Here is an 11435-nt window from a genome sequence, read left to right on the forward strand (position 1 = left end):
GACACCGGTGCACGCATCCACTTGCCGCAGGAGGGCGGTACCTGGAGGGGCAGCAGACAAAAAACACACAACACGACACTACAGCCGTAACAGTGAGCATTAGTCCCCATGACTTGGGTAGCTTGCACATCTGGGAAGGCTCCATTAATGCTGAATGGTATATAAAGGTTTAGGAGCAACTTATGCTGCCATCCAGACAATGTATTTTCAGCATGACAATGCCAAACCACTTTCTTTGCATATTACAACAGCATGGCTCGGTAGAAGAGTCTAAACTGGCTAAGCTGGCCTGCCTGCAGTCCAGACCTGCCACCCATTGAAAACATTTTGTTCATCATGAAACGAAAAATACGACAAAGGAGAACCTGAATTGTTGAGTAGTTGAAATCCTATGTCAGGCAAGAATGGGACAACATTTCACTTTCACAAGTCCAGCAACTGATCTCCTCAGCTTTCAAACATTTACAGAGTATTGTTAAAAGAAGAGGTGATGCAACACAGTGGTAAACATGCCCCTGTCCCAATTTTTTTTAAATGTGTTGCTGCCATCAAATTCAAATTGAGCATATATCTTTTATAAAACAATACAATTTCAGTATTTCAACATTTAATATGTTGTCTTTGTTCTATTTTCAATTAAATGTGGCTTTACATAATTTGCAAATCATTGCATTCTGTTTTTATTTACATTTTACACAGTGTTTTTTGGAAACAGTGTTGTAATTTTTTATTACATTGCCAGTTTCTAAATAGTGTGTCCCTCTTCAATTTTCCTACAAAGCATTCATACAAATTCACTACTCTGGTGCTAATGTTAACCATATTTCTAATTTATTAATCATAAGGAATATTGCTCAAGTCTGTTTTCTTAATTTCATTCTTTACATTTCAACTCCACCACCTTTGGTCCAGTATATTGTGTTCTTTTAGTTTGTAGTTAAAAAAAATATCAACAGTAACATTTATTTCTACAAGGCACTGAGGTTACTGTTAACTGCTAAAGTTTACTTACTTTTAGTTTTAAATCTGTTTGAAGGTGTTTACACACAAATTATCTGCACTAAGACTTGGCACAACATCACCAGGGAAGTGTCATCAGTAGATTACAGACTAAATAAGTTATATGAAATACCTGTAGTAAAATTACATGTACATGGATTAACAAATATATACAGTATATGGTGACTTTCTATATAGTATAACATGTTGTGACGATTTAGGTTAAAGATATATATTTAATCTGTGTATGCATGTTCTTTTAAGCAACATAAATATACAAATTCTATATGCTTATGTATTTTTTCATATTAACTTCTCATAAATTTAAAACATGTCTCCATTCTGGGAAATTGGTCTCAGACTATATATATATTTAAATTTATGTAACATATGTCAACAAAGTGAGCATACATACATGCTATGAAAACTGTTCCATTTTCTAGCTATGTCATATATAGAAATGATTTTTGTACATATATAACATTTGATGATGGGAAGTTGAAGTTGGGACTTAAAACCTATAGTTTCTTTTCAAATTGACTACACAGCAAACAGAAAACAATATGTATCACAGTCCTGATACTTTGAGACTAAATCCTAAAGGTCAAATTGGCCAAATTAATGAAAATGAACAAATCCTAAGTCGCTAGGTAGCTACTTAACTTCTAATTATTCAGCAACATGGTCAAGTACATTTTTCTGTTCGTGATAAGGTTCTCATTTCATGCACTGTGTAGTATCTCTCTACAGCATGTTGGCCTCACAGGAGTCAGGCTGCAGTATCTTAAGTCTAACAATGAGTTTAAATGATTTTCTAAACCATGGATAAAAAAAGGCATAGATCACAGGGTTTAGACAGGAGTTAAAATAAAACAAGCATTTTATAAAGGCTTCAGATAAAGCACTGACCAATGTTGTCTGACCTGTGATACTGAAACAGTAATATGGACAGAAACATATTAGAAACACAACTATAACAACTCCAAGAGTCCTGGCTGCTTTCAGCTCAGATTTCTTAGCAGTTACACTCACTGAACGCTGGAATGTGACAGCTGCAATATAGGGCTGCACAGCTTGAGCCTGAGACACAGCCACCATGAATACTCTCATATACAGAACTATGATGACAGTAATGGGGCCAATAAAGGTAAAAACAAAGTCAACAGTTCCTGTGATATAGTTAAGGACAACTACACACTCTCCATAGCAGGAATTCTGTGAATCAGGTTGTCTAAGGAAGTCCTGTAAAATAAGACTATTATAGAGAACTGAGCAGATCCAACACAGACAAACACAGATTCTTGTTCTGCCCAGAGTAACTCTGGTGGTGTAACGTAGAGGGTCACAAATAGCCAAATAGCGATCAATTGATATGAGCACCATATTTCCAACTGAAGAAGAGGTAATAATGTAAACTACGACATAATAGAGAACACACATGAGGTCACCCAGGAACCAGCAGGCCTCTGTGAAAAGGATTTCAACCGGCATAAGCAGGAGACCAACAAGGAGGTCTGAGACAGCCAGGGAGAGGATGAGGAGGTTGGTGGGGCTATGGAGCTGCCTGGGGAGGAAAAATATAATCACATATAAGATTATCATCAAAGGTTGTAGACATTCATATGTTTAACACTTAATTCTGGAGTACCTGCTTTACATTAAATATTACAAACATTTACATATCAAAAGAAGTGAAATCTATGTTCCACTTTAATGACATTACTTCACATAAATGATCATTATGAAAATATAGTAGTGTGAGCTAATATATCTGCCTGAAGTGGGAGATGGAGATGATGACCAGAAGGTTGAGAGCTGCAGTGAGCAGCGAGATGGGGGAGAGCATAAGGTAAATAAACACAGTATCAGACTGAGATGGCATGGGTTTCTTGCAGGAATTGTTGAGGAGCTGTGGAAAGCAGAGTTCACTTTCCATCATCAGATAGAGGTGGAGAGAAGCTGCTGAGTTCTGGCAGCTTTTTTACCAAAGCTATCCATTACACAGTTAATTCAAGGCTCATCCTCCCATCATCTTTCTTGCTCTCTTTCTAATATTTTGATCATATATATAATAAAATGAAATAAAGGGGAGTGGCGGCGGTCCATCCCCTTTATTTCATCACCTTCTTCTTTCTACCTCTCACTGGGCTTATGCTGTTGATCATGTGTATTTCTTGTCATTATCTGCAATGAGAATTTTATATTTATTAATAATGTTATGCTATGTAAACACTGTTCCTAAAGTGGCAAGATTACTCACGTGAGTCAACTATAACTGTCCACTAAATGTGAGACTGACTCCATGAGTAGTTTCATAATGTTAACAATATTATGAGCAAGCTTTCATTCCAAGCAGCACAATGGATACAGCACAAGATCTCTGCAAGCTTAACAGGCTGTTTTTATAATGTTTCTTAGCAAATCCCACTGGGATGATGGCTGGTCCAACTATGAAGGGTTTTGTTGTACCTGGATGGTGCTCATGCATAGCACACTGATGTCTGGCCTGGGTTTGATGTAACCGTGGCTGCACATTCCCACTTTATCTGTGATAATTGATAATGACCTTTACCTTCTCTCAAAATTACAAGATCAGGATCTCATGATTACAAAATCAAGGTCTTGTAGTTATGAGATCCATATCTCATAATTACAAGATCTTTTCTGTTATTCATTGGTATGAATGCAATGCACCTTTGTATTAATACTGAAGAGCATTTTGTTTTATGGCTTTTATTGTTGTTTCATTTCATAAAGTCAAGTTAATGTTTTGGTTTTTTTTCACTGAAAAACTTATGTGTAATGAGTTAGTACAATATCAGCTTTGATACATAATGGAGTGAACATTTTCTTATTTACTTGTATGTTATATTATTAAGTCTTGCTTTTTTATTACATTATTACTTTTTTATTACATTGCCAGTTTCTACATTATGTGTCCCTTTTCATTCATTCACAAAGCATTCATGCAAATTCCGTTAACTATATTTCTAAATCATTAGTAATATGGTATATTGTACCAGTCTGTTTCCTCACTTCTAGCTTTAATTGTTTTTGAATGTGTTTGTGTGACAAGTTAAGAAAATGAGCATCATAATTCATAATTTGTTACTAGCTTAAAAAAAAATTGTCCAATAAGATTTAAAAATTATCTTATAATGATATTGTGGTCATGAGAAGTAATTCATGGGATATGTTTAAACGCTGTTAAATAATAGTGGAAACTTATTCTCTGAAAGTGTTAAAATGTTAATAAGTCAGTCATGTATTCATTGTTTATCTCATTCTTGAGAGTTAAAAGTTAATATCACCATACAGTATTATTCGTGATTCGAAAAGAGGTCTTATTTTGAAAGTCAGATCTGTGTTGTTGTTTTTTTGTTGTTGATGTTGCTGTTTTCCACGCCATGGGCCGAGAGGGAAAAAAATGAAAAGAGAAAGACAAAAGAAAAGTAAGCATGTAACGCTAGCTTGCACGGTCTTAATAAAAACGCTCGCTGTGGAAATTCCACGTGTGTGCATGTTTTTACTATTTTTTACACCTTTTTCCCTTGCGGCTGTAACATTTGCATACAAAATATCTGCACCGCAAACCTGACACAACATCACCTGAGAAGATACAAGTGTCTGCTGATGTTTGTGGGTCACAGACATCAGGAATCTATAAAATGGCACAGTTACCTACATCTTTAAATCATAGGTTGAGGCTTTGAAGTCATAGTTGAGTACACTGCAGGCAATAAAACATGTATAAAAGCCCAGATACTTCCAGACTCAATCCTGAAGGAAAATGAACAAACCCTAAATAGCTATGCAGTTCAGACATTGAAGATTATGTTTATTATTTAATTTTTCCACAACATGACCAGGTACATTCTTCTGTTCATAGTAAGGGTCTCATTCTACAGCATGTTGGCCTCACAGGAGTCTGGCTGCAGTATCTTTAGTGTAACAATGAATTTAACAGATTTTCTGAACCATGGATAAAAGAAGGCATAGATGAGAGGATTTAGACAGGAGTTAAAATAAAACAAACATATTACAAACGCAGCAGAGGACGCATTGAGCAAGGTTTCTTGGCTGACAAGAGTGACACAGAAAAATGGGCAGAGACATATTAGACACACAATTATGACAACACCAAGTGTCCTGGCTGCTTTCATCTCAGATTTCTTAACAGTGACAAGAGTGACAGTTGCAAACTTTGAACGCATGGCATGAGCCTGAGACACAGCCACCACAAATACTCTCATATACAGAACAACAATAACAGTAATGGGAACAATGAAGGTCAAAATAAGATCAACAAGTCCAGCAATGTAGTTTATGACAATGACACACTCCCCAGAGCAGGAGTTATACCTGCCCGGTTGTTTCAGGTTATCCTTCAGATTTAGACTTTGAAAGACTATAGAACATATCCAACACAGACAAACACAGATCTTAACTCTTTTCTCTGTAACTTTGGTGGGGTAATGCAGAGGTTTACAAATAGCCACAAAGCGGTCAACAGATATGAGCACCATATTTCCAACTGAGGCAGAGGTAATAATATATGCTAGATACTGATACAGAACACACATGAGGTCACCGAGGAACCAGCAGCCGTCTATAAGCATAATTTGAAAGAACATGAGGAAGCCCACAAAGAAATCTGAGATGGCCAAAGAGAGGAGCAGGAGGTTGGTGGAGGTGTGGAGCTGCCTGAGGAGAACAACAAGCAATGCATTTATCATTATATATGTATAGTATCAAATATAATTCAGATAAAAGAACATAGAGCAAAGACTGAAAAACATATTGTTATGTGTATGTTATGCATAATGCATACTTTTCATGACTATCTACCAGTTTTATAAATTACTGAAATATTTGTCTACTTGAAGTGGGAGATGGAGATGATGACCAGCAGGTTGAGAGTCACAGTCAGCAGAGAGATGGAGGACAGTAGAATGTAAATCAGCGTTGTCTCAAAGTGAGGACGCTTTGGCTTCCTGCAGGAGGTGTTGAGGAGCTGTGGAAAGCAGAGTTCAGTTGCCTGCAAGGTCTCCATCACCAGAGAGGAAATGCTGCTGAGCTCTTGTAGCTCTTTGACCCAAGGTTTCTATCACACAGCTGATTTATCTCTTTCTTTCCTGCCTACTCCTCCCACCTCTGCTGCTGTTCTTCTCTCTGAAGAGACTCAAGTGCAACATTTTCTGTGCTCATCTTCCTCAAACTCAATTTTCATCCTTTCCCTTTCTCCATGGCTTCCAATAAGATTTTATACTATGAAGTTTTTTTCATTTCAATTACCTGACAGTGGCTCTACACATATTTTAGTCCTGGCTATACTCAATCTAAGTTCAGTATGTGACACAGTGGGTTATATAATTTTGTTGGATGGGCTGATGACTTGGGTTCATCTTCTTGACACTGTTCCATAAAGCGCAACACAAACCCAGGTCACAGGTCATGACAGCACAATAGTAAAAGGCCAAGTAAACTGCCAACACAATTTATTATGCTGCAAGTATGTTTATTATTCTGATATATCACACTCAAAGATAGGTTTGAATTTTTTCAAGTCTGTCTTACAACAGTATTCTCATATCCACATGTGCATTTTTGGTTGCTGAAATGTTTTCCTTCATCTGAAATCTGCAGCCCTTGTTCTGTGCAGAAGTGCATTCTATAGTTCCATCAAAGTAATGTGAACGTACAAGTCAGTCAAATCAATTGGATATCTTCCAAAGTTAATGTATTTTATTTGTTATCTAACAAAAGATAGCCATCTATCCATTGCCAACATTAGCACATATCCAGGCCATCTTAACTGGGGTACTAAAGCAGCCAGTATACTCTGCCACCTTTCACCCATACCTTAATGACGTTGGCTGTGTCCAACCCAGAGGTTGTGTTAGACTGTGTCCGTCACTTTTGACGGACAGGGTCAGAAAGATTATGTCATAATCAATTTTTATTTTCCATAATAATGAGACATGTCCTATTTAATAGAATTTAGTATTAATAATAGTATAAAAACAACTGGGATTATGCATTTTTGAGGGCATGGAGGCTGTAGATGAATTATTTTTGTTTCCTGCAGTGACAATGGAGGGAACTAAAACAGCACAGCCATTGTACCTAAACTAAAATTTGACTGAATTAGACAATTACAGTTAAAATATCAACAAACTATTAACAAGACATTAAATTGAACCCAACTGACCTGTTGTAGCTGTACTCAGACCTTCTTCCATGGATTTAAACTGGAGGCATGCATCAAGACAGATTGCTGCAGGGACAATTGTCATTAGGTGTTTCGACTATGCCTTCGACAGACTTTTTCTGATGGGCCTATTTTCATTCTGAAGGCTGAACCTTGAGAACAGCTGATGAATACTGATGACTCTTCCAATGAAGGAACCCATCAAGATAAAGAAGGTCTTAAGGCTTGTTTGGCCCAGGGATCTCACAACATGAGATCATTGTAAAAACTAATGATTTCTAATGTACAATGCACAAATAAAGTCCACTTAACACACTTGTTGAAATGAAAAGGAGCTAATTTCAAATACTTAGAGATTTTCAGAGTGATCGGTCTCATTAATCTGCAGTGTGCCTACCTGCATGGATTCTTCTGGATTGCAAACCAGCAATGATGTAATCTCCACTCCACTGAATAGAGTTCAGTTGTAATGAAGGTCAAAGACTACAGGTAATTCAGCCCACATTTTGCATCCTCACACTGTAAAGGTGGATTTATCACTATGGTGTGCACACTGTGCAAGGTGCTGATCCTGTAACTGTAACCCCAATTATACAGGAGATGTCTGGCTCCCCATCAGTTATGCTGATCAGTGGGATTCCCATGATAATGGGAGTGTTGCAATCTTGATGTTTCTGAGATTCTTAATTTCAGACATCAGTGTTAGTGTAGGAGGCTTAGTAATGAATTACTTGGGTATTGTGTCATTACTCTTGGGTCAGATGGTGACTTGTGAAGATTTGAACTTGTGCCGGGCTATCAATTGACACTGATGTAGCATGTGTTTTAACAAAAACAACAAATGATCAAAGAAATACTTCCTCTTAATATAACTATGTCATTTTTTAATTATCTGCCACATTGTCCCAAACATGCTGTAATGTCTGTAACTGCTTTCAGACATTCAAATATCTGATCTCATTCTAGCTTGAGTACAATCTGATGTAATTCATATATATTTATATTTATTAATTACTGAGGCAACAAACATTGCAGGGCATCTGTGCCTATTTTGCTCTCTCAGCTATGTGGTAACAACTGTCATCGTGCATAGAAGTTAACACAAAAGAGCTTACCAGTCAATCAAGAGAGAGTGCACACAGCTTTATTTCACTTCCAAATGTCAGTCAACGTTCTTCAACTTCAATTTACCACTGATACTAACACAGGTTTTGATAATATAACATTGTGCTCTTTGCAACAGCTGTCTGGAGAAAATGTCCTCAACACACCTGGCCACACAACTAGGCATCATGTCATTACTTATTGTGGATGATCAGACATCTCATCTCATGCACATCAGGCTAAAACATCTGATCTTATTCCTACCTATTTTAGGTTAATTGTTGTAATGTAGTGTGGGATGAACATATTGTGGCGCTCGAGGCCTTCAGCAGCCACAGTGCTGGAGCCTGTTTACGGTTCACAAATTCAATGGATGTAATTTCTTATCCAGCAATTCAAATTGGACATTTCTTTGTGTGTCTTTGTTATGTTTTTCATGAATATTTGTGTGGTTTTAGATCTTGGGGGAAGGGTACTGCATTTTTCATGTCCATGGGTGGGTTGAGCAAAAAATTTAAAAAGAACAATACATTATTGCTTTTTTATACAATGACAATTTGGCACCCCAGTAAATTTCACATCATTCTTAATGTTGATGGGCAGTTCATGTTGCTCACATTTCTGATTCATTATTAATAATGTATATTGCTCATCAGTGTTCTTCATGTCATTCTCTACTTTTCAAACCCCTCCTCATTTTGCTCAGTATATTGTTTTGTTTTAAATATCAATTGTAATCACATTTTTTTAGTATTTCTTGAGATTTTGAGGTTACTGTTAATTTGATGTCTTTTAGCTTTAAATATCTTTGATGGTGTTCACATGCAAAATGGCTGCACTACAAGCCTGGCACATCACAATGGAAGATACAAAGTGTCTTCTGATGTTTGTGGGACAAATACTACAGACCTCCATTAGAAGGGGTACAAATTCCTACACCTCCAAATTATACCAAAAATTGGAGATTTCTTTTCAAATCCACTGTGCATGAGTACACAGCAAACATAGCAAAAATGTTTCACAGTCCTGACATTAACTGCACAGTAATATCAACAAACCCTAAGCAGCTTCACCATTGCACTGGAAATAAAAGTCATTCTAACTGGATACAAAAATGTAACAGATGAAATGTAAAGAGATGATTTACATGTAAGAGTGACAACAACATGCAACCCAAGGTTTTACATGTGTTATTTAGTTAAAATCAAAACCAAGCAACATGTACATTTTTCTGTTTACGATAAAGATCTCATTTGAGGCACTATGCCGTGTCTCTCTACAGTATGTTGATGTCACAGGAGTCTGGCTGCAATATCTTAAGAATAACTATGAGCTTAATTGATTTTCTGAACCATGGGTAAAAAAAAGCATAGATGAGAGGGTTTAGACAAGAGTTCAAGTAATTCAAACATATTACAAAGGTTGCAGATGAAGCATTGAGCAAGTTATCTTCGCCTGTCAGAGCGACACAAAAATATGGACAGAGACATATTAGGAACACAACTATAACAACACCAAGTGTCCTGGCTGCTTTCATTTCAGATTTCTTAGCAGTGGCAAGACTGACAGTTGCAATCTTTGAGTGCATGGCACGAGCCTGAGACACAGCCACCACAAATACTCTCATATACAGAACAATAATAATAGTAATGGGAACAATGAAGGTCAAAATGACATCAACAAGTCCAGCAATGTAGTTAATGCCAACCATACACTCTCCAGAGCAGGAGTTATACCTGCCCGGTTGTTTCAGGTTATCCTTCAGATTTAGACTTTGAAAGACTATAGAACATATCCAACACAGACAAACACAGATCTTAACTCTTTTCTCTGTAACTTTGGTGGGGTAATGCAGAGGTTTACAAATAGCCACAAAGCGGTCAACAGATATGAGCACCATAGTTCCTACTGAGGCAGTGGTAATAATATGTGCTAGATACTGATACAGAACACACATGAGGTCACCGAGGAACCAGCAGCCGTCTATAAGCATAATTTGAAAGAACATGAGGAAGCCCACAAAGAAATCTGAGATGGCCAGAGAGAGGAGGAGGAGGTTAGTGGAGGTGTGGAGTTGCCTGGAGAGAAAGACAAGCAATGCATTTACAATTTTATAATTAATATCAATTATAATTCAGTTAAAAGCAGACGGAAAATTCTAATATTCATATTCATAATTCAAAAAAGATACTCTTTTGTCTCTTATGTCTGAATTCAGGCAAATATTATTTTCTGTACCACAGATTGTTAACTTTTCATTTACATGTAACAGTTTTATAAATGGATAGAATATTTTTCTACTTGAAGTGGGAGATAGAGATGATGACCAGCAGGTTGAGAGTCACAGTCAGCAGAGAGATGGAGAACAGTAGAATGTAAATCAGCATTGTCTCAAAGTGAGGATGCTTTGGCTTCCTGCAGGAGGTGTTGAGGAGCTGTGGAAAGCAGAGTTCAGTTGCCTCCAAGGTCTCCATCACCAGAGAGAGGAGACGCTGCTGAGGACCTACTGCTCTTTGATGTTTTTTTTTTTTTTCAAATACCTGACAGTGGGAGATAACATATTCTAGTCCTGGTTATACTCAATCTAAGTTCAGCATATGACACAGTGGGTTATATAATTTTGGTGGATGGGCTAAGAGGAAATGCTGCTGAGCATCTACTGCTCTTTGACCAAAGGTCTCTGTCATACAACTTGTTTATATCTTTCTTTCCTGCCTACTCCTCCCCCCTCTGCTGCTGTTATTCTCTCTGGAGAGACTCAAGCACAACATTTTCTGTGCTCACCTTCCTTAAACTCAATATTCATCCTTTCCCTTTCTCTACGTCTTCCAACGTCTTTCTCTTAACATTTTAAACTATGAAGTTTTTTTCTTTTCAAATACCAGACTTATTTTAGTGCTGGTTATACTGAATTTAAGTCCAGCTAGTGACACAGTGGATTATATAATTTTGGTGGATGAGCTGATGACTTGGGTTCATCCTTATGACACTGTTCCGTAAAGCCCAACCCTGTCCCAGAGACGAATGCAACATGGTCGGAGAAGGATAATTGGTCATCAAACATGACACCCAGGTTTCTTGCAACCTTAGATGGGGTAAGGGATGAAGAGGCGATTTTGAT

At 37.2% G+C, this 11435-nt stretch overlaps 3 protein-coding genes across 3 annotated transcripts; all 3 read right to left on the minus strand.

Moving 5' to 3' along the window:
• Nucleotides 1-1743: 1743 nt before the first annotated feature.
• LOC139624029 (trace amine-associated receptor 13c-like) lies at nucleotides 1744-3146 on the minus strand. The gene is made up of 2 exons (XM_071482789.1): nucleotides 2775-3146; nucleotides 1744-2563 (listed from the first exon to the last, which is right to left on the minus strand). The coding sequence occupies exons 1-2, from the start codon at nucleotides 2936-2938 to the stop codon at nucleotides 1744-1746; spliced, it is 984 nt and encodes a 327-aa protein (XP_071338890.1). The 5' UTR covers nucleotides 2939-3146.
• Nucleotides 3147-4116: 970 nt separating this feature from the next.
• Nucleotides 4117-6150, minus strand: LOC139624036 (trace amine-associated receptor 13c-like). Its single transcript, XM_071482801.1, has 2 exons — nucleotides 5880-6150; nucleotides 4117-5703 (listed from the first exon to the last, which is right to left on the minus strand). The coding sequence occupies exons 1-2, from the start codon at nucleotides 6050-6052 to the stop codon at nucleotides 4902-4904; spliced, it is 975 nt and encodes a 324-aa protein (XP_071338902.1). The 5' UTR covers nucleotides 6053-6150; the 3' UTR covers nucleotides 4117-4901.
• Nucleotides 6151-7609: 1459 nt separating this feature from the next.
• On the minus strand, nucleotides 7610-10424 carry LOC139618574 (trace amine-associated receptor 13c-like; the record flags this gene model as incomplete). The annotated part of the gene is made up of 1 exon (XM_071474647.1): nucleotides 7610-10424. A coding segment is annotated over one exon (834 nt), but the record flags the coding sequence as incomplete, so codon positions are not given.
• Between the last annotated feature and the right edge of the window lie 1011 nt (nucleotides 10425-11435).

This window comes from Trachinotus anak, unplaced genomic scaffold (assembly GCF_046630095.1).
Source record: "Trachinotus anak isolate AG129_WGS33_773 ecotype Australia unplaced genomic scaffold, CSIRO_AGI_Tana_v1 ptg000001l, whole genome shotgun sequence".
NCBI classification, from domain to species: domain Eukaryota; kingdom Metazoa; phylum Chordata; class Actinopteri; order Carangiformes; family Carangidae; genus Trachinotus; species Trachinotus anak.

Coding starts and splice junctions, on each gene's coding strand:
- LOC139624029 (XM_071482789.1), bottom strand. CDS start 2,938: ATGATGGAAAGTGAACTCTGCTTTCCACAGCTCCTCAACAATTCCTGC. Junction 2,564..2,774: donor ATCTCCATCTCCCACTTCAG/GCAGATATATTA, acceptor TTTCCTCCCCAG/GCAGCTCCATAGCCCCACCA.
- LOC139624036 (XM_071482801.1), bottom strand. CDS start 6,052: ATGGAGACCTTGCAGGCAACTGAACTCTGCTTTCCACAGCTCCTCAAC. Junction 5,704..5,879: donor ATCTCCATCTCCCACTTCAA/GTAGACAAATAT, acceptor TGTTCTCCTCAG/GCAGCTCCACACCTCCACCA.